Genomic DNA, 26,283 nt, shown 5'->3' on the forward strand with positions numbered 1-26,283 from the left:
CACTGCTCCAGGGCCTGGGCTGCAGGAGGGCAAGCTTGGCCTCCCCACTCCCCACTGCCATTTAGCACGACCCCCTCTGGGACCCTCACCACAGCAGACATGGCGAAGCTCTTAAACAGAAAGCCCTTCCGGCTGTAACGGTTCCCCTCGAAGATGAGGAAGTCACCATCAGAGGCAACATCACCTCCCAGGGACCTGGGATTTTGTGAGGGAGAGAAGATTGAAAGGGAAGGTTAAGAAGAGAATCTGCTAAAAAGGGACATATGTAATACTTTCAACAATAAAGGTTAAAAAAAAGAACCTGCTGTACCTGTCTCCTCCACTGGCAAGGGAATAAACTTCAAGATGACCATCCCATGCCATCCCAACACATACCCTCTTGGAGTGACCTCTCACAGAGAGGGGCACACAGCCCCCACCTTCCCGCACTCCACTGCCCCTTCCCTGCTCTGTTTGTCACCACAGCCCCTCATGCTCTGATGAACTACTGTTTGATTAATCTACCTAGCCAGAATGGTAGCTCCAGAGGGGCAGGAACTCCTCTTTTTTTCTACTTTTTCCCCTCTAAGTGTCTGCACATCACAGACACACAGTAAATACCAGTTGGACAAAATTTCAGAGTTAACATTCATGGAACACTCAGCCCGTGCCTGGCCTGGACACATTATCTCACTGACTCCTCCCCAAAGCCTGTGACATCAGTAATATGCTCTTCATTTTCCAGGGAAATGAGGAAATGAGGCTCGGAGAGGCCTACCACATGGCCCAGCAATGAGCCGGAGTCAGGATTCAAATGCAGGGGGAGGGACAGTGAAGCCTGTTCCTTAATTCCACTGGCCCTGCATGTGGGGTGGGAGAGACTTAGTTCTTGTTCCATGCTTCTGGAGTGGAGAGGGAAAGCCTCTCCCATTCCCCAAAAGGGAAATGCATGGAAGAGCAGGCTGAGCTCCTCCTGCCATTCACTCAAACATCTGTTCATTCACATGGTGCATTTGGGAGAGGAACAAGCACGCTCTGCTGGGTATGTCAGGGCACTGTTGCCTCAGCTCGCTGGGGGGCAGGGAGGGGTCACTCTGGTTTGCTCTCTCCTACACAGTAAAAGAAGGTTCAGTCGGGTGGAGACCAGTGGTGTAAATGTGTCAAATTCACTCATGGGAGATATTAGCCAGGTCCTTGGATCCAGATGAAAAGGCACATTCTAAAATGTAGATGATGCCCTGACCGGTTTGTCTCAGTGGATAGAGCGTCAGCCTGCGGACTGAAGGGTCCCAGGTTCAACTCCAGTCAAGGGCATGTGCCTTGGTTGTGGGCACATCCCCAGTGGGGGGTGTGCAGGAGGCAGCTGATCGATGTTTCTCTCTCATCAATGCTTCTGATTCTCTATCCCTCTCCCTTCCTCTCTGTAGAAAATCAATAAAATATATTTTAAAAAAATAAAAAATAAAATAAATAAAATGTAGATGATGAAAAACTGTCTGCCTGATTCACAATGAGTTCCAGAACAAGATCAGAGGGAAACTGTCACTGGCACCTCTTGTTTTCCCATATGCTCCTCTCCTGTCCTTCCTGTTGGAAATCCTGCTAGGCCTGGAATGCTGGAATCCCTGAGCTGCTCTGAGTTCCATCCATCTGGGGAGGAGGAGGGGGAGGAAGACACCCTGAGGGGTAGGGGCTCTATACCCTTATCTTGGTTGCCAGGATATCAGGGAGAGAGACTTTATAAAACCTAGCATGTCGATAAATCCCACTTCAATATATGATACCATTAATCATGCTTACTACATGCAAAGTGATACTCTGGGCACACATGCATATTAATTCATTCATTCTCCCTACAATCCAAGGAAGCAGGGGTTGTTATTATCAATGTTTGTAAGCAGAGGAAACTGAGGCATGAGGATGTTAAGTAACTTGGCTGAGGCTATACTCGCAGCTAACCACTCCCAAACTAAACCTGTCAGGGGTCCATCCCTGTGAGGGAAACTGCAAAGGCACATTCTGCACCACAGCTCTGGGGACCCAACCCAGACAGTCCCCAAGGACACTCACCTAATCTTCTCAGCATCAAACAGCCTCTGTGGAGGCCGTTTAAACTTCTTCCTTTTAGCAATCCAGTCTTTCTGTGGAAGAAAAGGGGCATGGGTGGGAAGGTGAGGTAGGAGGGCTTGGCCACCAGCTGGGATAAAGCATTCCCTCCCCCCCAGAGGCATCACATCCCCAGGGTACCAAGCTCATGCGGGCCTTGATGCGGTCATAGTCAATGCGTGGAATCATCTTCAGAGAGATGGTGTTCTGGCTGGGCTCCACATAATCCACCTGAGAAGAACAGGTGAGTGATCAGGAAAGGCCCAGCCCTCCCTCCCTAACCCTAGACATAGGAAAAAAAAGATATCAGGAAGGATAGGGATAGAGGGTGATGGGAAACCAGATTCCTGACAACTCCCAAATTCTCTCTCCAGCCTGTCTCCCCTCAACTCTGAAATTGACTATGCTTGCTTGACACCTCCACTTAGATGGCTAAAAGGTCCCTCAAACCTAACACAATGACAACTCACCTCCTGATTTCCCCCAAACCTGCTCATCTCTCACTCTCCTCCCATTCCATTCTTCCTTCTGCTCAGGCACACCTAGGAGTCATTTTTAACTCCTTTCTTCCTCCATATCCAATCTGTCGCAAATCCTATCGGCTCTGCTTTCAAACACTCTGACCTCTTTCCCCTCCTCTACTACTCTAACCTTATTCCTGAACCACCATCATGGCCACCTCCACCATGGAATCACTAGTCTCCTCACTGCCTCCCTGCTCCTGTAGTTCCATATAGTCTATTCAAGGGTAAATTTTTTTTTCATTTTTTACATTAAATTTATTGAAAGGTAATTCTTTATTGTGGGGGGGGGGGGCTGTTCCATGAATTGTAGGATGTTAGCAGAATTCCTGGCATCTATCCACTAGATGCCAGAATCAACTCTGCAGTTAAAATAACCACAAATGTCTCCGTACATTGCAAAAAAACCCCTGGGGGTAACATCCCCCCTGCTTGAGAAAAGGTCACCTGAGTAATCCTATTAAAATCAAAGTCATGCTGTGTCCCTTAGAGCCCTCCCATCTTACTCCAGTAAATCTTACTCCAATGGGCCTCCCTGAGCTCATGACCTGCCACTCTGCTTCAGCTAGAGATGGTCCTATCTCACGTCACAAAACACTTCCCCAATAACGCCACATGCCTCATTCCCTCACCTCCTTCCGATCTTTACTCAACATGCTTTCATCACACACAGAATTGTCCTCCATTTCCCATGTGCTCATGACAAAACCCAGGCTCTGCTTCACCTAATCTGAGTGGGGTGCTGCTCTCTGCACTAGGAAAGGGGCTGGAAAGGAGGAGGGGACAACAGAGGAGCAGAAGTGTGAACATGAGTCCTGACCCCCTTGGCCACCCAACCCCATGCAGAGGCACCTGTGCGATGTCATCCTTATAGATGCCTCGCTTGAGGCGGACCCAGGATTTCGGTTTCAGGTTGGCCACCTCCTTCACCACTTTGAGCACATCTGTCATCTCCTTGATGGGCACCATCTGCTGGTTCCAGTAGCCAAGACGCAGGTTGCCCACGCCCTCGATGGCCTGCTTCACGTGGGTCTGCTTATAGGCCTCCACGTAGATGTAGCCCTTCACATGCTCTGGTGCCACTACCGATTTAATCTGCAGGGGCTACAAGGCCGAGCCCACGGAAGGAAACAGTGAGACACAACTGCTAATAACAACTGTCACCTAAGCAGTCTCTCTTCCAGGAATGTATCCAACAGAAACATGTTGGCCCAATGACATGAATACAAGGATGTTCACTGCAATTGTATATTATAGCAAACAAATAAGACTGGAAACAAAACATACATACTAAAAACTTACTAGAATGTGAAGACAACCATGCTCAGAAGTTAACAGCTGTAAATGCCAACTTCAAAAAAGGGAAACAGCACTGGCTGGTTTGGCTCAGTGGATAGAGCATCGGCCGGTGGACTATAGAGTCCTGGGTTCAATTCTGGTCAAGGGCACATGCCTGGGTTGCAGGCTCCAACCCCAGTGGGGGTCATGCAGGGGGCGTAGCTGATGGGTAATTCTCTCTCATCGTTGATGTTTCTATCTCTCTCTCTCCTTCTCCCTTCCTCTCTGAAATCTATAAAAAAATGTAAAAAATAAATAAGCGTAACGCAAATAAACCTATTTTAAAAAAAAGAATGGGGAAAAAGAAAAGATTAGAATGGGAACAAATGAAATAGAGAATAAAAAAAAACAATAGTGCCACCCTAACCAGTTTGGCTCAGTGGATAGAGCGTCGACCTGCGCACTCAAAGGTCCCAGGTTCGATTCCAGTCAAGGGCATGTACCTTAGTTGCGGACACATCCCCAGTACAGAGTGTGCAGGAGGCAGCTGATCGATGTTTCTCTCTCATCGATGTTTCTAACTATCCCTCTCCCTTCCTCTCTGTAAAAAAAATCAATAAAAAATATATATATTTAAAAAAAAAACATTAGTGCCCTGGTCGGGGAGTTCAGTTGGTTAGTGTCATCCCAATATGCCTAGGTTGTGGGTTCAATGCCCAGTCAGCCCAGATATAAGAATCAGCCAATGAATGAATAAGTGGGACAACAAATTAATATTTCTCTCTCTCAAATCAACTTTTTAAAATTTTAAGAAAAACAGCAGTGAAGCCCCTACAACCAAATGTTGCTTCTTTGAAAAGATCAAAAGCTTTGACAAACATTTAACAAGAATGACCAAGAAAAAAAGGGAAGGCTCAAATGACAAATTCAGAAATGAAAGAAATAATAAGGCAATACCATGGACAACTGCCTGCCAACAAATTAGATAACCTAAATGAAATGAACGTTTTTCCACAGAAAGACAAACTACCAAAACTAACTCAAAAAGAAATAGAAAATCTGAATAGGCCTGCAAGAAGCAAAGATACTGAATTAATAAAAAAAAAAAAAAAAAAAAAAACCTGCCCTAGCCAGTTTGGCTCAGTGAATAGAGTGTTGGCCTGCGGACTGATGGGTCCCAGGTTTGATTCTAGTCAAGGTCAAGGGCATATGCCCAGGTTGCGGGCTCAGTCCCCAGTGGCGGGCGTGTAGGAGGCAGCCAATCAACAATCCTCTCTCATCGATGTTTCTATCTCTCTCTCCCTCTCCCTTCCTCTCTGAAATCAATAAAAATATATTTTAAAAAACCCTTCCACATAAACACAAAAAGCCCAGAACTAGATGGCTTCGCTGGTAATTCATGATTAACATCAATTCTTCAGGACACTCTTTTGAGAAGAGAAGGAAGCATTTCCCAATTCATCCTATGATTCAGTATTACCCTGAGATCATCATAAAAAAAACTACAGTATCCCAATATCCCTTATGAACATAAATGCAAACATCTACACTAATAATCTTCTATACTAATAAAAGGGTAACATGCTAATTAGACTGGTTGTCTTTTGGACATCCTTCCTGACAAAACCTGGGCATGGCCGGCCTGCAAACTGCCCATGGCAACCTCACCCAGGACAGCCCCTCCCCCAGCAAAGACACCCCCCCCCCACCCCGATGGGGAGCATGGGTGGCCTGCAAACCCCCAACGGCTCCTCACCAAGGCCAGACCCGCCCCCCAGTGGCGACAACAAATTAATATTTCTCTCTCTCAAATCAACTTTTTAAAATTTTAAGAAAAACAGCAGTGAAGCCCCTACAACCAAATGTTGCTTCTTTGAAAAGATCAAAAGCTTTGACAAACATTTAATAAGAATGACCAAGAAAAAAAGGGAAGGCTCAAATGACAAATTCAGAAATGAAAGAAATAACAAGGCAATACCATGGACAAATGCCCCAGCAAAGATCCCCCCACCCCATCGGGGGCGTGGCCAGCCTGCAAACCCTAGCAGCCCTTCATCCAGGCAGGCCCCGTCCCAGCAGGGACCCCGACCCTGATTGGGGGCCCCCTTCAGGGCAGGCCCCCACCTATGCACCAGGCCTATCCTATATAGTAAAAGGGTAATATGCAAATTTACTCTAACAGCAGAATGACCAGAATGACCACTGGCCCAGTCACTATGAGGCACACTGACCCCCTCTTGGTCCCTTTCCCAGGCCAGCAGGCTCCGATCGCCTAATGGCCACCCGCTGCGGGGGTGGGGCCGGCGAGCGGGCAGAAACAGCTGACCTCTCAGTTCCTTCCCCCGGCCATCAGGCACCAATCACCCAATGGCAAATGGAAACCAAGGGTGCATGGCAGTGGGGGGGCAGGGCCAGCTGCGGGCAGCTGGGGAAGATAGCCCTGATCGCCAGGCCAGGCCTAGCGACTGTACACGTGCACAAATTTCGTGCACTGGGCCTCTAGTCTTTAATACAATAGAACACCAAATCCAGCAATAAATAAAAAGGATCATCCACCATAACCACAACTTTTATGGAATGTAAATTATATCTCAATTTTTTAAAAATATGTTTTTATTGACTTTAGAGAGAGAGGAAACATCGATGAGGGATAGAAACATCAATCAGCTGCCTCCTATATGCCCCTTTTGGGGATAGAGCCCACAATTTGACAGGGAATTGAACTGGTGACCTCTTTGTTCATGCTCAACCACTGAGCCACACCAGCTAGGCTACATCTCAATTTTTAAAAAAACACACAATTAGCCCTGGCCATTTTGGGTCAGTGGTTAGAACGTTGGCCCAAGAACCAAGGGGTCACAGGTTCAATTACTGTCAAGGGCATGAGTTGTAGGTTCCATCCCCAGCCCCGGCTGGGGGGTGTGCGGGAGGCAACCGATCAATATGTCTCTCTCAAAGTGATGTTTCTCTCTTTCTTTCTCTCCCTCCCTCTCCTTTCCATTTCCTCTAGAAATCAGTGGAAAGAATATCTTGAGTGAGGATTCATAACAACAAAAAACATACAATTAATTTATTTCAGCATCAGTTGTGATAGTGAAAAATAGGAACAACCTTCTATTTACTGGGCATGGAAAGATGATTATGGCACTGCCAAGACCGGTTTGGCTCAGTGGATAGAATGTCGGCCTGCAGACTAAAAGGTCCCAGGTTCAATTCCGGTCAAGGGCATGTACCTTGGTTGCGGGCACATCCCTAGTGGGAGATGTGCAGGAGGCAGCTGGTCAATGTTTCTCTCTCATCAATGTTTCTGACTATCTCTCTCCCTTCCTCTCTGTAAAAAATCAATAAAAATATATTAAAAAAAAAAAGATGATTATGGCACTGACAAAAGGCTTGCTGCAGAATTATGTGTACAATAAAACACCATTTTGTGTTTTTTAAAAAAGCAAGACGTATTTTTCAACATGCAGAGAAAATGTTCTGGAAAGACATACAAACCAACAACAATTACGTGAAAGATGGGACTCAGATATGGAAAGATCTGAGCTTTAATAGTATCTGTGTACTATTTTGCTCATTAAAAACAAAAACAGTCCTAGCTGGTTTGGCTCAGTGGATAGAGCATCGGCCTACAGACTGAAGGGTCCCGGGTTTGATTCTGGTAAAGGGCACATGCCTGGGTTGCAGGCTCAATCCAGTAGGGGTGATACAGGAGGCAGCCAATCAATAATTCTCTCTCATCACTGATGTTTCTATTTCTCTCTCCCTCTCCCTTCCTCTCTCTGAAATCAATAAAAATAAAAACAAAAACAATAATCAGAGTCATAACTCAAACAGGGTCACTAGAATTTTGCCCAGAGCACAATGTCGAGGTTTGTGCACACTTAAAATCATAATTTACAAATCCTGCAACTGTCCACTTAGCCTCACTAAAGCACACCCACTGCTTCGGCAGGTAAAGCAATGCACTTATCCAAAACAAAGCATGTTAAATAAGAAAGTTACTACACCATATGCAGTTAACAGTAACCCCAAGTTTCACAAATTTTGAGGACATTCTTCATAAGGTTTATCCTGGTTCCAAAACTGAGAATTATACCTGTGACAACAACTACATTTATTGAACACAAGCTGCTGGACAAGTCCGCTGAGAGGTGGACATGTCCCCAGCTATTTAATCCCAATGATGCTGAGGCACTAGCAGGGCCCAGAGAAGGAAAGTGATTTGATCAAGGTCACAAAGATAGGAAGTGGCAAGGACAGGATTCAAACCCTGGCAGTCTGAAGAAAGATCTGTGCCCTTAATGCAACATTTGCTGCCTTGCATGCAGATGGCATTACTTCATGTTTTGTGTGCTAAGCGAGCCCTGAAAGGGCAGGGATCAGCTCTGGCATGGTTACCACTGTATCCTCAGCATCTCCCAATGGAAGGACCAGCCCAGAGGAAAAGCTCAGCAAATGTTTGATGACTGTGTGAAAGGAAGGAATTCTCAAGACAGGCCTGTTCCCTGACCCCCTTAGTCAAACTGTCCCACAGCAGGACTCTCAAATAAGAGATGACAGCTACCCAACAGGGTTGGTGAATAGGCAAAACTCACTCTCAGGTAGAAAAAGCTCAGGAAGCTAAATGGCTGACTTCCAAATGGCTACAGGGGCTTGGGAACCCAGCCAGAAATGCAGAAAGAGAGAAGACAGGGCACAAAAGGGAGTGTTTTTTTTTCTAGCTGAAGCAACTCACTTAACAGGCAGTGGTACCCTTGAATCTATACTCTCCCTCCCTCTGGGCTTGCCCCCCGCCCCCCTGCCCCCAAAACTGCCTGCCTACACGTACCGTGTCTGTGAACTGGTAAGCAATGAACTTGCGCATCAAGGAAATGGCTGTGGCCCGTTCCTCCCCAATCTGGAAGAGAGGCAGACTTATGAGACAAGATGAGTTGGAGGGCAGGACATGAGAAAGGGGACAGGAGGTAACAGTAAGAGTCATCAGGCAAGAAAAAGTAGGAGAGGAACATGAGAGATGGAGAAATACAGAGTGAGAGGGATGAACAGCCTGAAAGACAAAGGTGGGAGATAGTGAGGCAGAGGAGAGAGAGAAGAGAGGATGGAAAGGCAGACAGGCCAAGGAAATTCAGGACAGACACATGGGACAGTTCTCCCAGACAAAGCCACCTCCCTCATTTCCCTGTCTCCCCTAAGCCATGACGCCAGAGCACACACCTTACATTTGACAGTCCACAGATTTGGATCCCTAGGTAGGAGAGGGAAAGAAAGCCCTTAAGTGAAATTGTCTCCTCATCATGAAGCATACAAATAATCACACCCATCCTTCCTCTTGCTCCACACCCTCTCCTTTCTCCATTCTTCCATACATAAGAAGGAGAGAGAAAGGTGCCATCTCAGCCCTCCCTCCTTCCTCCTCTCATCCACCACTGTCTATGTGGCTGTGTCCTGATTTATTTTAGGCAATGACCTGTATGGGCACATCACCCAAGTACAGTACAGGAGTTCCACCTCAGCCCTCTTGTCCCACCCTCTTACTTGACTCCTGGGAGCAGCTGCTGCTGAGTGATGTCATCAGAGAGCTCATCAGACCCTCCATATACCCTAGAGAGAGAAGGGCAGTTGGGAAGAAGAGGTGAAGCTCTGTCAGACCCCTGACCCTTCCCACAGGGGACCACCTCTCCTGTCCCCCAAACCCCCATCCCATGCTCTTACGTCTCTCCCACAGATGACTTGGCGTATTTCTTCATGTAATACTCGCCTAATTCTTCTTCTCGCTGGTCCCTGGGGTGCGTGGGGGGGGGGGGGGGATAAACATGAATGGAAGGTTGAGGCGAAAAGATGGGCTGACCCGTCCCTAAAACTCCCCGTGGGAGCCAATTTCACCACTTTCCCCCTCCCTGCTGACCTCCAGAGGTTCTGTAGGCGGCGAGCCCCAGAACGATCTTCGTCCAGGACAACATTATCGATATTGGAGGCTGCAGAAAAATGGGCAGGTGCGTAAGAGAAGGTGAAGAGCAGGGCCTAGAGAAAGTAGTGGGGCTAAGAGGGCCAGAGGTGGGCCCTGGGGAGAACACACCTCACTGAGGAAACCCCCAACTCTCACCCCCCGAATCCTGCTCAGGTTTCTGCTTCTCATGAAAAGACTGTCCAGCTGTTCTCCATCTCCCAGCCACTGACTAAACACACCCTGAATTCCATCCCTCACCACCCAACCCTGCATCCCTGCCTCCTACAATACTCATACACAAATGTACACCCACTTTCCCCGGCCAACCACGGCTAGAGGCCGGACCCAGAACCCCCTTACTCTGGACCCTAACATGAGAGAAAGACCCCAGGGACGAACAGGGATCAGGGATGAGGGAGGGTGTCAAGGGCAGGAAAGAGATGTCAGGATATGGGAGGAGGATTGAGGAATCACACTTTTCAGATTCTTACCTTCAATCTCTTCTACTTGGAGGAAGAGGAGGTGGTGGTGGTGGTGGTGGTGGTGGTGGTGGTAGTGGTGGTGGGCGAGGGCAGACAAAGTATGAGCCAAATTATAGCAGCAAAATCAACCAATGGGTTGGGGGAAGGGGAAGGGAGGGGCACAGAAGGTTGAAAATCAAAAGTAAAGGCCAGGCACCAGGTGGTTGGGGAAGAAGCCGAAATGTATGAGGCGCACAAAACGGAAAATAACAGGGAAGGGGGGGGCACTGGCCCAGGAAGTGGGGGGTATCTTGGGACAGGGAACACCCACCCTATAACCCCCAGAAAGGATTTACTGGGGCCCTGGGATCCCAGAGTCCTCTCCCCACAACCCTACCACTCTATAGCCCCCACCCCCCAACTCATGGGCCTCAAAGGAAAAGGGTACAGAGCTAGCTGATCTCTCTGGCAAGGACAGAAAGAAGCGAGGTGAGGAGGGTGGGGGTTGGGATGTTGCAGGGCATGGGGGTGCAGGACGGGCTCTCAAGACCCCCTGGGTCACATCCCCTAGTGGTCTTCTAGAGGGGGGCCCACACACACCTTTCTCTAGGATGTCCTCTGCTCCATCTTCCCATTGGTCCTCATCCTCATACTCATCGTCCACATCTGAAACAAGGCCAAGTGGTCAGGGGCCAGCAGGGGGAACCTCATGACAACAGCTTCCAGGAAAACTCCTTTGGGAGATGGGCACAACAAACCCCCATCTTCCAGATCAGGATACTGAGGCTCAGAGAGGTGAGATATTCCCTGAAGCCATAGGGCTGCTCCAAGCAGCAGGGTCAGGTCTCCTTATACAAATCGCCCTGGCTCTAAACCACCCCTCCCCTCAATCCCACCTAGAGATCTATCTTAGAAAGAAAGATCTAAGTAAGCAAGCAGAAAAGTTTCCTCTCAACTATCAAGGGAAGACAGGTATGTCATTGTTTTTTAAAGACAGAATTCATGGTTGATTGATTTTATTATTATGCTCTTACATTATAATGGCTACCACTTATTGAGATTGTACTATGTGCCCTGCCCTGCTCTGCGTACCTGCTACAGATTCCTCACTGAATCTTCCTGGAAACCCTAAGAGAGTTATCATTGCTCCAATTTTATATGGGCTCTGAGACCCAGAGAGGTTATCTAACTTGCCCAAAGACTCTCAACTGGTACCTGAGAGGCAGCCTAGCTTCAGGGTCTATCTATGCATTTAATCACTTCAATACATTACAAATACTCTTCTGTATGCATCAAATTATTACACTAAAAACTTCAACAACGGTGATACTAGCACATGATGAAAAAACACAAAGTGTACAGATGACGTAAGTGTAAAGCACGTCTCCCTCCCATTTGTAACCCCCACCATCTCAGTCTTCTTTTTCAGAGGTAACTCTGTAATACTTCTTGTCCAGAAATAATTTGTGCATATATAAGAAACCCCCATCACTATTCTTTCTCTCTCTCCCTCTCTCTCACACACACACACACACAATTTTTTAAAACACTGTTCTGCAGCTTCCTTTTTCTGAGCAGTAACACTACCTTGGACCTCTTGCATAGCAGCACATGCCTCATACGCTGTCTGATTTCTGCTCCATAATTTGTTTTTCCAGGCCCTTATCATCAATGAACATTTACATCACCAAACATTTGTAATTGCAAATAGGACTGCAGCAAGTGTCTTTGTCTTCATGTCTTTATGTATCTCTGTGAGTTTAACTGTAGGTGAATTCCTAAAAAGGAACTGCTGGATCAAAGAAACCCTGCACGTTAAACATTAATGAGTACAGCCACGCATATAGCCTTTTAATAGGCAGTGACCGCCCTAGCCAGTTTGGTTCAGTGGATAGAGCGTCAGCTTGTGGACTGAAGTGTCCCAGGTTTGATTCCGGGTTGCGGGCTTGATCTCCAGTTAGGGGGCACTCAGGAGGCAGCCGATGAATGATTCTCTGTCATCCATGATGCTTCAATCTTTCTCTCCCTCTCCCTTCCTCTCTGAAATCAATACAAATATATATTAAAAAAAGTCAGTAACCCAAACACTCCCATCACCTACGCATAAGTATCCCTAGTGGCCCACATCTTGGTCATATGGCATATTATCCATTCTTTTCTCTTGATTTGGGCCCATCTGCTATCTAAGACCTTTTCTCTAAGCAAGGACTCCCTGCCCCTCAGCCTTTGAGAACGGACCGAAGCTCTCCGAGAACAGGAACACCCAGAGCCTCTTCTGCCCCTCTGCTGTTTTCCCCTGGGGTAAGAGAGTCCCCAGAAAATGGAGGGTGGTGTTCCAAGTCACTCCCCTTTACATGGGTGTGGGGAAATCAAGTATTCTCATGTATGGCTGGTGAGAGCATCAGCTAGTGACTTTTTCAGAGGCTGATATTTGGCCACAGTTATCAAAAGCTTTAAAAGCATATGCCTTGCCAAAACCGGTTTGGCTCAGTGGATAGAGCGTCGGCCTGCGGACTGAAAGGTCCCAGGTTCGATTCCGGTCAAGGGCATGTACCTGGGTTACGGGCACATCCCCAGTGGGGGATGTGCAGGAGGCGGCTGATCGATGTTTCTCTCTCATCGATGTTTCTGACTATCTCTCTCCCTTCCTCTCTGTAAAAAAAAATCAATAAAACATATTTAAAAAAAAAAATTAAAATTAAAACATATGCCTCCTCTTTGCCCAGCAATTTCACTTGTAGGGATTTACCATGTAAAAATCTGTGAGGTATGTGTTAGATGAAAAAATCATTTTCACTAACTGAAACTTAGCATTTCCCATCAATTATAATAATGACAACAAACCATAGTAGTATTGGCAGTGAAATCTGGTATTACAGCTACAGATATATCAAAATCATTCACTCATTGCTACTTCAAAATTAGATTCTTACCAGACCCTCCCTCCACTAAACATAGTTAATTAAATGTGTTAATGATGTTCTTTTAATAGTTCGACACTGTTTTAATATAGTTGTTCTCTTTGGAAACCTATGTATTTTGCTTTACACATTTTAAAACATAACTCTAAAAACAGATCCATAGACTTTACCAGACTATGGATCTAAAATTTAAGACCCCTGATCTAGATAATAACTTGCATATGTGTGTCAAAATACATGAAGATGCTCACAACAGTGCTACTTAAAATTCTGACAAATGGCCCTGACCGGTTTGGCTCTGGATAGAATGTCGGCCTGCAGACTGGAGGGTCCCGGGTTCAATTCCAGTCAGGGGCGTGTGTCTTGATTGCAGGCACATCCCCAGTGGGGGGTGTGCAGGAGGCAGCTGATTGGTGTTTCTCTCTCAATGCTTCTAACTCTCTATCCCTTTCCCTTCCTCTCTGTAAAAAATCAATAAAATATATATTCAAAAATAAAAATACTGACAAATGGAAACTTCAATGTCTAACAAGAGACTGGTTAATAAATAAAACACATTATGAAACACTATGCAGCCAGTGGAAAAAGTAGCTATTTCAGTGATAATGATAGTAGCTAACATATACTGAACACTTAGGTGTTAGAGGTTGTTCAGAAAACTTTAACACCAATTAACTTTTTTTTTTTTTTAAATATATTCTATTGATCTTCCACAGAGAGGAAGGGAGAGAGGCAGAGAGCCAGAAACATCGATGAGAGAGAAACATCGATCGGCCGCCTCCCGCACACCTCCCACTGGGGATGTGCCTGCAACCAAGGCACACGCCCCTGACCGGAACCGAACCTGGGACCCTCCAGTCCGCAAGCCAACGCTCCATCCACTGAGCCAAACCAGTCAGGGCCCAATTAACTTTTCAACCTAAATTATTTATGTTATATCCACCGCCACAAGCATTGAGTGAGAAAAGCAGTTTACAGAACAGCATATATAATGTGGGCCTAAATAAATGTAAATAAAAAACCACCCTGTTGTCTAAAGCCCCACTCTAGGCTGGGCATTACACTTTGGGTTGCCATCAACCTTAAATGCTTTATATGCATGGTCTCCCAAATCCTCAAATTATCCCTGCTGAGCCCTAGCTGGTTTGGCTCAGTGGACAGAGTCAGCCTACAGACTGAAGGGTTCCAGGTTCAACTCCGACCATGAACACATGCCTGGGTTGCAGGCTTGATCCTCCCCCCCCCGCCCCCCAGTAGGGGGCGTGCGGGAGGCAGCCAATCAATGATTCTCTCTCACTGATATTTCTCTCTCTATCCCACTCCCTTCCTCTCTGAGATCAATAAAAAAAAAATTTTTTTTTTTTAAATTATCCCTGCTGAAGTAGGAAGAGCTGTGTGTCCCCTTTGTACAGAGGGGACAAGAGGCTCAGAGAGACATATAGCAACTTGCCCAGAGTCACATGGAGAAAAAAGCAAAGCCAGGCCAAGAGGGACCAAGATCTGTTGGCCTCTACTACACTGTCCTGTTGTCTATCTCTAGATCATCTGAGCTTTCTATGACAAGCACAGAGTATTGTCAGTTTTTTAAAGGGTAATAATGGTATTGTGACTGTGTGTTTTAAAAGGACCTACCTAGCCCTGTGTAGGTAGCTCAATTGGCTACAGTGTTATAATCATATGACAAGGTTGCAGGTTCAATCCTCAGGGCACATACAAGAAACAATCAATGAATGCATAAATAAGTGGAACAACAAATCAGTATCTCTCTCTCTAAAAAATTTTCTTTTAATTATTTTAAATCAATTCATTTTAAAAATAAATTAAGTCTTGCCCTGACCGGTTTGGCTCAGTGGATAGAGCGTCGGCCTCCGGACTGAAAGGTCCCGGGTTTGATTCCGGTCAAGGGCATGTACCTTGGTTGCAGGCACATCCCCAGTAGGGGATGTGCAGGAGGCAGCTGATCGATGTTTCTCTCTCATCGATGTTTCTAACTCTCTTTCCCTCTCCCTTCCTCTCTGTAAAAAATCAATAAAAATATATTTAAAAAAAAAAAAAGAAAGAAATTAAGCCTGGCTGGTGTGGGTCACTGGTTGAGCATCAACCCATGCACCAAGAGGTCCCCAGTTTGATTCCCAGTTAGGACACATGTCCAGGTTGCAGGCTCAATCCCGGGGGGGGGCGGGGGGGGGGGGCCAGCAGATAGATGCTGATGTTTCTCTTTCTAAAATCAATAAAAACATATTTCTTTTAAAAAAGAAATTTTAATAAAATAAAAGGACCTATCTTTTAGGAATATATACACACACACACACACACACACACACACACATACACACACAGAAATATTTGGGGGTAAAATTATGTAAATTATGTATTTGGGATTTGCTTCAACATCATCCAACAGTGAGTGGAGTGAGAAGGAATAAGCAAAACAAGCTGGTACTGTTAACTGTTTTTTTGTTTTTATTGTTGTTAATCCTTACCTGAGGATGTTTTTCCACTGATTTTTAGAGTGAGTGGAAGAAAAGGGGAAAGACAGAGAGAGAGAGAAACACTGATGTGAGAGACACACATCAATTGGCTGCCTTCCGCATGGCTCCCCGACTAGGGCTGGTGATTGAGCCTGCAACCAAGGTACGTGACCTTGACCAGAATCAAACCCAGGACCCTACTTCGGGCCAACGCTCTATCCACTGTGCCAAACTGGCCAGGGCATATTTGGTTTTTAAAAAATACATATTTATCGATTTCAGAGAGAGGAAGGAAGAGGGGAAGAGACAGAAACATCAATGATGAGAGAGAATCAGCAATCGGCTGCCTCCTACACGCCCCCCACCAGTGATTGAGCCTGCAACCCAGGCATGTGCCCCAACCCAGAATCGAACCATAACCTCCTGGTTCATAGGTTGACCCTCAACCACTAAGCTACATTGGCTGGACTAAGCTGCTAATTGTTGACACAAGGTGATGGAACATGGGGGCTCCACATACCATCCTACCATTGTGTTTGACATTTACCAAATGTTGTTTTAAGTACATTCAAGAAATAGAACTGAAGTGGAAATCCAGCCTCTGCTCAGCATTCGCCAGCCCTGGGACATACCAGCCTCATCCAGAATGAAGCCACCATGACGGGGTTTCTTGGGAGGCCGGTCATCATCTTCTTCCTCTTCTTCCTCATCATATTCTTCCTCCTCTTCCTCCTCTTCTTCTTCCTCGGGCTCTTCCTCCTTCTCACTGCCTGCTGCACTCCGCCGCTCCTCCTCTACCTGCAGAGACAGAAGGGATGGGACACCAGAGTTCTTTAACCCCAAAACAGATACCAGTCTCCCTCCCCACAAATGTGCCTGCAGCCCACTCTGCTCTGTGTGCACACCCTTCCACTCTGGCCAGGTCTCTCTGGTAGCCATCCTCTCAGTGACAGCACCACCATCTACCTGACCAATATCTGGGAGCTGATCTGGACTCCTCCCTCCACTAGACCTCCTTGCTAGCCCCCACCAGGCCTTTCAATTTGTTAGCTCCATGAGGTTTGGTACTTGGCTCTCTGTACTCTACAACTCCCTGTGCCATCTCACCCACTCTCTTGGCTGTGAAAGACATGTCTGTGCCAATAGCTCCCATATTTCTGTTTCCAGGCCACAGTGCTCAAATTAACCACCTCTTGCTGCTAATTCTGTAGACACTTTTTGGTTGGTCCTTACCTACAAGACATCTCAATATGCTCCCCTCCCTACCAATATGCTCTTCCCTTGGCATCGGTCACACTATGCTCTCCTGGCTTTTCTCCAACCTCTTTGACTGCCCCTCTGCAGGTCCCTTACTCTGTTCACCCCTCAAGGGACCACTTTGTTTCTCACGCCATACACTCCCTCCCTGGCCATTTTACCTTCCACAACTTCAGTTCCTCTCTCTGCAAATGACGCCCCATCTGTCTCCAGTCCCCCCTTTTTCCAGAACTAAAAACCACCATATGCCAGCAGCTTCCTGGATGCTTCCCCAAGATGTCCTCTGAGTCCTTCATATTAAATCCCAAACTGACCTTCATGTCTTCCCCAAGACTGGTGCTGGTCTTCTAGTTCCCATTAGGCATCAAAGTCATGACCCTTCTGCTTTTTGAACTTCATCTTCCCATGCATCCCTTCTTTCTCATCCCCACAGCCCCTATTCTAGTCCAGAACATTGCCCTCTAAAACTTGGATCCCTGCCCAGCCTTCTTTCTGGTCTCTTGGCCTATAATCTCTCTTCCCATACCAGTCACAGAAGGCAGTGATCCATACAAAACAGTGTTCCCCCAACTGTAATATTTTCCTCATTAATGTTATAACTTCCTGCCATGTCCACATCAGTACAACCCATTTGTCTGATATTTTCTTTAAATTCACTTACATTTTTACTTACTTTACAAGAGAAATGTTTGTTTTAAAATAGTTCATAATAAAAAATTTTGAAGGTTATCTTGTCATAAATAGAAAATAACCATAAAGATATGAGCAAGACAATGTTAAGTCTCAGCATGATATTTTGCTTGCTGTAGACTCTAAGCCAAAGTCCTGTTCTCCCTGATAAATAGAGACTAAGAAATTTCAGAAAGGTTGCCAGAGACACAGTAGCACCAAAGTGAAACTTTTTCTATGCCAATTTCTATGACCCAATCAAAAGATAGGACACAAACTAAACTGAAGAAAAAAACAAAAAATTTTTTCACTTGATGATTCCATGTGGCTGAAGGTCTTGTCCTTATTCCACCTATAGCATTTCTTCTTCACTACCACCCCAAACCTAGAGTGCATCTATAGTCTTGGGAAACTATGATCTAAAACATGAATTTAATCATTTGGTCCCCTGCTTATAACATGGCCATTGCTCCCCTCAAACCTCAGGTAAAGAATAAGCCCCTGCCCTGGCCAGATGGTTCAGTGGTTGGAGCATCAGCCCAACACCAAAAAGATTGCAGGTTCAATCTCCGGTCTGAGCACGTACAAGAGGTAATCAATCGATGTTTTCTCTCTCATACTGATGTTTCCCTCTCTCTAAAATCAATAAAAACATATCCTTGGTGAGGATTAAAAATAATAATAATTTTAGCCTACCTGGTGTAGTTCAGTTGTTGAGCGTTGACCTATGGATCAGGAGATCATGATTCTTATTCCTGGTCAGGGCACAGGCCAGGGTTGTGGGCTCAATCCCCAGTAGGGGGCATGTAGGGAGGCAGCCAATTGATGATTCTCTCTCATCACTGATATTTCTATTTCTCTCCCTCTCCCTTCCTCTCTGAATCAATAAAAATATATTTTTTACAAAACACCACCATTCTCCTCTGCCTCTCATTCTTACTTCAATCAAAATACCCACCCCCGCCCTAGCTGGTTTGAGTCAGTGGATAGAGCGTCGGCCTGCAGACTGAAGGGTCCCAGGTTCAATTCCAGTCAAGGGCACGTGCCCGGGTTGCAGGCTCAATCTCAGGTGGAGGGCATGAAGGAGGCAGCCTATCAATGATTTGCTCTCATCACTGATGTTTCTCTCTCTCTCCCTCCCTCTCTGAAATCAATAAAAATATACTTAAAAATAGTAATACCCACTGCCTTCCAGGAAGTCATGCCTGCCCTCTCCCCCTCATACCCTAAGTAAAGCTAGGCACATCCTCTGGGCTTCCTCCATCTAGGCCCTGACTACTGAGAGCAGGGCCCAGGCTATCTCAGGCATCACGGAGTCCCCAACATCACCCAGCCCAGGCCTGGGACAGAAAACAACTTTAGAAATGTTTGCGCCTGGCAACTCATGGCAGTGGCAGCTGGTGGGGCGCAGTGGAGTGATGACTGAGCTATGTGCCTGGCAGACATGCCCCAAGCCGTGGCTTGGCCACTGTGTGCCTCGTGGGCTCTGCAACCCTGTTGCTGCTTTGGGTGCTGATCCTACCCCACTGGGACAATGGTGAAGTGTTTCCTGAGCCAGAGCGTGCTCTGGAGTTCCTGGGACCAAGTGTTTGCTGCCTTCTGGCAGCAGTGCCCAAATCCCTCTAGCAAACATGTCCTGACTGAAGACACAGTGCTCCGGGAGGTGATCCCTGACCAGAAGAAGCTCCTGTCCCAGAGATTCCTGACCAAGACCAACAGGATGCCCCACTGGGCCAAGTGAGTATTTCCTGCCAATGTTGCTCACTCAGTATACATCCTGGAGGATTCTACTGTGACCAGACCATGACCACCGTCATCTAGAACGTCAACTACGCCTGGCTGATGGCTGTGGAGGAGCAATTTGTTTACTGTGTGAACTCTTGATAAACAGCGGCTGGACCGAAATCCACCAGGAAGCTTGGGTCTCCACTAGCTCATCTGGCATCTCCAGAATTTGGTCTTATCCCATTCAAAAGCAAAGTGACCAAGACAATAAAGGGTTTTGCATACATCTTGGCCAAACTGCAAGGCCAGGCTCCTTCCAAAACCTTTGCTGAGACAGGCAAGGAGAAGGCAAAGGAGAAAACACTGGCAGCTACAGAGAAGGCCAAGGACCCTGACAGTAAGGCAGCAGCAGCAGTTTATGTAGACAGCCCAGACCCTGCGCAGCAGCACACCAGACCACCTGGCTGCACTCCCTCTACCCTCCCCCCTTGTATTTTATTATTAAAACTCAACTTCCAGCCTGACCTATTTTTGGGTAGTGGGTTGGAGGTGGTATCTGTTTGGCATCTACAGTGCACCAGATACATTACCATGTGTGGTCCAGGCCTGCTTCTTCCCACATTGGATAGCTAAGGAAAGATTTGTCCACGGTCACAGACAGCAAGCAGGCAAAGTGGTCATAAGCCCTAGGCTGTAAACTCCATGAGGGCAGGGACCTTTGTTTTGTTCTCTGCTGTGTACCAAGTACCTGGAACAATATCTAACGCATAATGGGCACTCAATAAATATTTGTTGAATTCAATCACCCTTCCCCGAAAAAACAAGTATTTGCTTAACACATAATCCTAACTAGCCCACAAAGCCCCACTTTTTTTGAAAGAGAGAGGAAGAGAGAAACATTGATCAGTTGCCTCCAGCACACGCCCAGACCGGGGATTGAGCCCACAACCTGGGTATGTGCCCTTACTGGAATGGAACCCGCCACCTTCTAGTGTACGGGACAATGCTCCAACCAACTGAGCCACACCAGCTAGGGCAAAGCCCCACATTTTAACAACTCAAACTATAAGAATCACAGCATAATTTCTAGAAATCCTGTCATCATCCCCTTGGCACAGTCCCAGCAAAGCCTTCTTTCCACTCCCTGAAGAGAGAGCCCCCACTACTTACTATCTTTGTGTTACCTCAGGACTTGAACGTGCTTACACCATCTGTTCTAAGCATCCCCCTCAGCAACCATCCCTGTTTATGAAACTCTCTACCCCAAAACAGAGGGCTCCATGAGAAAGGCTATGTGATCCAGACATGACAGGAACTCAAGGAACACTTGTTGAATGACTGAGCAAGTTACTGAAGCTGAGCATAGTGAACCAACTGATCCCTCCAGTAAGTGGCCCATTATTTACCATCCCTACATGTCTATCCACAGGACCCCGTCCTTCAAGGGCCATGCCAACATTTGGCTGTCGGAAAAGCCCATCCAGTCCAATCTCTGGCAGTAAGGCACTACCCTTCCGCCTCACCTAGTGACAGCAGGCGAGCCTGCCTAGCGTGGTGTTAGGGAAGTGAGACCTGCACAGTACAAACCAGACTACCCCAGCCAGGAAAAGGAACCGAGGATCCCGGTCTCATTACCATCAGGCTTTCACCAGAAGCAAAGTATCCTGAAGCCCTGACCCAGCACTACAACTTGGAGCAAAGGCCCTTCCTGGCATTTCCCACTTGCCCCGACCCCACCATGATATCCCAATTCCTCCAACTCTTCAGCGGAAGCTGAGGGCTTTCCAAAGGGCACAGGGATTGACAATCAAATGTCTACTCTCCACCAACAGGTATAAGAAATCTTTCCTTTTCTTTAAATCTGCCACAAGACCCTGACCGGTTTGGCTCAGTGGATAGAGCGTCGGCCTGCAGACTGAAGGGTCCCGGGTTCAATTCCAGTCAAGGGCATGTACCTTGATTGCGGGCACATTCCCAGTTGGGGTGTGCAGGAGGCAGCTGATCAATGTCTTTCTCATCCATGTTTCTAACTCTCTATCCCTCTCCCTCCTTCTCTGTAAAAAAATCAATAAAATATATTTTTAAAAAAATAAAAATAAATCTGCCACAAGACAGGCATGAGGATAAATGGCAACTGATATATCCTGGAACTAGAGAAAATTCCCTGCTCTAAAGAGGGCTGCCACTTCTTGAGCAAAGAGCTACTGTGTAGAACAATCTTAGTCTCAGGTTGATGGCTCCTCCCAATTTCCCAGAAAGCTGGAAATCTTGATTTTTATTGAAATCGCCCAAGTGTTAGCAACTTACAAAATAAATTTACATTTCTGTAGGTCAAATGAAATCCCTATAATCATGTCATCTTCTTTGTTTATTAGTTTGTAACTGTTGCCTACAAAACTCCATGAAAGCAAAGATTTGCCTTGTTCCACTCTCTCTCCAACACCTAAGATGTATCTGGAATAGTGTAAATGCTCAAACATTTATTTGTTCAACAAATGAGTAAATCAGAAATAAACAAAAGAAATAAAGAGGCCCTAGCCGGCTTGGCTCAGTGCATAGAGCATCAGCCTGCGGACTGAAGGGTCCCAGGTTTGATACCAGTCAAGGGCACATGCCTGGGTTGTGGGCTCGATCCCCAGTAGAGGGCTGCAGGAGGCAGCGATCAATGATTCTCTCTCATCATTGATGTTTCTCTCTCTCTCTCCTCTCCCTTCCTTTCTGAAATCAATAAACAAATATATTTTAAAAAAATAAGAGAGGATAACAGCGAATAAGAGAATATCTGAAATCAGTTATATCCCAGGAAATGTTTAACAGTTCCTGAAACGGGACAGTCAACAGACCCAAAAACCAGCTGATCCTTTCAAAACATTAGATCACATCCCTCCTTCGCTCAAAACTCTCATGGCTCTGTCTCACTCAGTTACGGCCAAGTTCCTCACCACAGCCCTCAAGATCCTATATACCATCTGATTCTTCTTATTTCTCTTATTGTTGAACTCACTCTGATCTGCCCAACTGGCCTTCTTGTTACTTCTTGAACACCACAGACACGCTCCCAACTTTGCACGTGCTGTTTCTCCTTACGGGAACACTTCCATATGACAGGACTTACACCTCCACTCCAAGTCTTTTGTCAAAAGTCACCCACTCATGCTCACCCTGACCACCCTATTCAAAGTGCAACCAGGATTCCTATTCCCCTCCTCTACTTCAGAATACCTTCTAGCTTACTAAATGATTTACTCATCAATTATATTTATGTACATTCACAAGGCCAAAGTGTTTTTTTTCCCCACAAGGACAAAGATTTTTTTAAATGTTTGTTGACAGGGGCAAAAAATTGTGCTTAACACATTCTACCAGCCGTGGGCAAACTACGGCCTGCGGGATCCGTTTGAAATGAATAAAACTAAAAAAAAAAAAAAAAAAGACCGTATCCTTTTATGTAATGATGTTTACTTTGAATTTATATTAGTTCACACAAACACTCCATCCATGCTTTTGTTCCGGCCCTCCGGTACAGTTTAAGAACCCATTGTGGCCCTCAGTCAAAAAGTTCGCCCACCCCTGCTCTATACACTAAAAATGTGTTTCTGGCATGACTGGGCATGCCTAAAAATAAAACCTAATAACGAGTGCTTACTGTATGCCTGGTCCTTTTGTGCTGGGCTGCATATCTGGCGCTTTGGCCAGACGGGTCATGCTGTGCTGTCTGTTCCTAAAACACATAGATAGGAAGGTACTGACATCAGGCCAGGCCTTCTTTCTCAGAAGGCCGGAAGTCTCATTCCAAATCTGGGAGACAAAGGACTGGGAAAAGTATAACTAGAGTTTCCTCCATATTGGGGGGCCCAGAATTTGAAAGACACATTTTTCTCTGGGCCTCCACAGAATTTAATAATAGAATGTAACTCTTGCAGTCAGCGCTGCAGTTCAGCCCCTGCTTCGGCAGGGTGCTGTGACTGTGGTCAGCTGGCCAGCTTAATAAAGGCTCTGACATTTAAATTCTGAGTCGGTGGTCTATCTCGCTGAGTGAACCCATAGCATTTTCACCACATCACCGTCACCTCACTGTGCCTGGAGCATCCCTGGCTCAGTGCCTGTCCCTTGCTTGCCTCCTTCTCTCCCCCGACAACCTGAAAGTCCCATAAACCAGGGCTCATTTTGATCCCCCCTGAGCTCCCATGGGGCCTTTCTGCCCGGGTCCTGTCCCCGCCTCAATGCCTCCCCCCGCGTCCCAGCCACAGACCTCGGCCTCCTCGCCGTCACTGCTGCGCTCGCTGTCCTCCTCCTCAGAGAAATTGCTGTCCTCGCTGTCCGACATATTCTGTTCTTGCAGGGAAAAGACGGCGGGCTCAGCGTACCCCCCAATTCCCCCACCCCCCAGCCTGTTTCCCCGGAGAGAAAAAAAAAGCCTCTTAGCGCACTTCCGGCAGCCTCATTCTGGCAACCGTGAACCCGAAAGGTCCCTCCTTGCACCACCCGCTACACCTCCAGAACCCCGAAACCCGGTCTCCCTGTCTCCCTAGCTCCCGGCGACCCCCGGGCTTGCTCTGTCGCCACCCAACCTACCCCGCACCCCTCCGGTCCCACCTCCGCCTTCGGAACCAGCGGCAGTTCACACGACGCCCGGATGGGACTGACGTGACCTCTCGCGAGAATCTGCTCGTTGGCTTCGCCTAACGCGAAATTTCCGGGGCGCATCCTAACGACGCACTTCCTGTCGCCATCTTGAGAGCGGCACAGCTGTCTTCATGTGGAAGCTGGAGCCGACATCTTGGGAGAGTCGAATGGGAGGTAAATTATTCCCTCTGGGCCCCGGACTTTTCCAGCCCAGAGTAAGTGCTTGAATGTAGCCCAGACCACTAACGCGGCGTGCCATGCGTAAGAAGGGAACGCAGGGAATTAGCAAAACAAATTAGCGAATAAGTTATACTTCATCTCATGGTCCTTCTAAAACGTTCCTAGGAGGCAGGTAGCCCCATTTTGCAGACGAGGAAACTGGAGTCAGAAAAATTAACTAACCGGAAAGTGTCAGACCCAAGATTCCTCCCCAAGTTTGGGTGACTTCAAAGCCCTTGTTTTTGTTTGCAGTGTCCCTAAGTTGATTAAATGTGAATTTATGTATTAGTCCATTAATAATTCGTCAGGAGGTGTCAGAGAGAACCAGGCATGAGGGAGAGAGATGAAAAATCAACCTGATGGCAAAAAAACTTTTGAAGCTTTCAGAACACATGCTAATTCATAAGCATGGATTCAATTTACAGACATTTACTGTACATCTAGTTAGTTACGGGGGAATGTAGTGCCGTTACAGGCTCACAAGGCAATTACCAGAGTCAAAGCACATGGATGTATCTCTGCATGAGTACAAACTCCCCAACCCAACAGTCCCCCCCTAGAGAAATGGTGCCCTTTCTGTAAGCTTGCTTCCTTCACACAGCAGCTCTTTAAAATAAGATTTCAGCCCTAACTGGTTTGGCTCAGTGGATAGAGCATCAGCCTGCACACTCAAGGGTCCCAGGTTTGATTCCGGTCAAGGGCATGTACCTTGGTTGCAGGCACATCCCCAGTGGGGGGCGTGCAGGAGGCGGCTGATCGATGTTTCTTTCTCATCGATGTTTCTAACTCTCTATCCCTCTCCCTTCCTCTCTGTAAAAAATCAATAAAATATATTTTTAAAAAAATAAGATTTCATGCTTTCTTTCTTTCTCTTTCTCTCTCCACCCTCTCTCTCCTCCCCCTTCTACTCTCTCTAAAAAAAATCAATAAAAACATATCCTTGCGTGAAGATTAAAATAAGATTTCACGCCCTTGCTGGTTTGGCTCAGTGCATAGAGCGTCGCCTGTGGACTGAAGGGTCCTGGATTCGATTCCCAGTCAGGGCACATGCCCGGGTTGTGGGCTTGATCCCCAGTAGGGGGCAAGCAGGAGGCAGCCGATCCATGATTCTTTCACATCATTGTTTCTCTCTCTCCCTTTCCCTCCCTCTCTGAAATCAATAAAAACATAGTTAAAAAATAATAAAAACGTGTAATATCTTAATAAAGGGAAAATAAATAAAATTTTTTAAAATAATAATAATAAAATAAGATTTCACGTATAAAATGCCTATTGACACTTCTGCAGAAAGACATTTACTGCAGGAAAGAGAAGGAACACTGATTTTCTCCCTGTGGAGAATTCTTCCCTGGTGTATCTGTGGTTCTCAACTCTCAGCCCTAGCAGCACATCAGAATACATAAAAATATTAGAGAGAGAGATATAAATGATAGCCCCAAACTGGAAACAACCAATATCCATTGTAAGGAGAATGGATAAATAGTAGCTGCACATCCATGCAGTGCAATAGTAACAAGCTACTGATACACACTTGAATACATTTCAGAAGCATTATGCTGAGTGAAAGAAGCCAGCATTAGGATATGTAGATATGATTCCATTCATATGAAATTCTAGAGGAAACAAAATTAATCTTTACAGACAGAACGCAGGTTAGTCAGTGCCTAGGACTGGAGGTGGAGACTGACTTCAAGGAGTGTGAGGGGCGCTCTGGGGTGATGGAAATGTGGCTACCTGTTGTAAAAGTTTGTCAGAACGCACTGAGGCCTGGCAGGTTTGGCTCAGTGATTAGAGCATCGGCCGGTGGACTGAAGGGTCACATCAGGGGTGCAATTCCTGGTCAAAGGCACGTACCTCAGTTGTAGGTTTGATTCAACCAGTCAATGTGTCTCTCTCACATCAATGTTTCTCTCTCTGTCTCTCCCCCTCCCTTCCACTTTCTCTAAAAATCAATGGAAAAATATCCTTGGGTGAGGATTAACAAAAAAATTAAAATTAAAAAACACTATACTAAAAAAATAATAATAAAATAAAGATCGCCCTAGCCCAGTGGTCGGCAAACCGCGGCTCGCGAGCCACATGCAGCTCTTTGGCCTCTTG

At 46.4% G+C, this 26,283-nt stretch overlaps 1 protein-coding gene and 1 pseudogene across 7 annotated transcripts in view; one reads left to right on the plus strand and one right to left on the minus strand.

The window, feature by feature from the left end:
• SUPT5H (SPT5 homolog, DSIF elongation factor subunit) overlaps positions 1-23,988 on the minus strand; it is a 36,520-nt gene extending 12,532 nt beyond the window's left edge. Inside the window, exons 1-15 of one of the 7 annotated variants that reach the window (XM_036345771.1) lie at positions 23,935-23,985; positions 23,591-23,668; positions 22,985-23,059; positions 16,320-16,485; positions 10,896-10,961; positions 10,326-10,337; positions 9,793-9,862; positions 9,600-9,668; positions 9,423-9,488; positions 9,102-9,132; positions 8,716-8,784; positions 3,459-3,710; positions 2,227-2,316; positions 2,050-2,120; positions 90-195 (exon numbers count right to left, since the gene is read on the minus strand). In XM_036345771.1, coding sequence (XP_036201664.1) covers positions 90-195; positions 2,050-2,120; positions 2,227-2,316; positions 3,459-3,710; positions 8,716-8,784; positions 9,102-9,132; positions 9,423-9,488; positions 9,600-9,668; positions 9,793-9,862; positions 10,326-10,337; positions 10,896-10,961; positions 16,320-16,485; positions 22,985-23,059; positions 23,591-23,665 — 1,218 coding nt within the window. In that variant the 5' untranslated portion in view covers positions 23,666-23,668; positions 23,935-23,985. Of the gene's footprint in view, positions 1-89; positions 196-2,049; positions 2,121-2,226; positions 2,317-3,458; positions 3,711-8,715; positions 8,785-9,101; positions 9,133-9,422; positions 9,489-9,599; positions 9,669-9,792; positions 9,863-10,325; positions 10,338-10,895; positions 10,962-16,319; positions 16,486-17,258; positions 17,282-22,984; positions 23,060-23,590; positions 23,674-23,913 lie in introns of those variants that run through there. The other 6 variants (XM_036345770.1, XM_036345772.1, XM_036345774.1 and 3 more) reach the window with 6 other exon arrangements.
• On the plus strand, positions 19,148-20,840 carry LOC118674256 (annotated as a pseudogene).
• Positions 23,989-26,283: the final 2,295 nt, after the last annotated feature.

The sequence above is a fragment of the Myotis myotis genome, unplaced genomic scaffold, assembly GCF_014108235.1.
Source record: "Myotis myotis isolate mMyoMyo1 unplaced genomic scaffold, mMyoMyo1.p scaffold_m19_p_19, whole genome shotgun sequence".
Classification (NCBI taxonomy): domain Eukaryota; kingdom Metazoa; phylum Chordata; class Mammalia; order Chiroptera; family Vespertilionidae; genus Myotis; species Myotis myotis.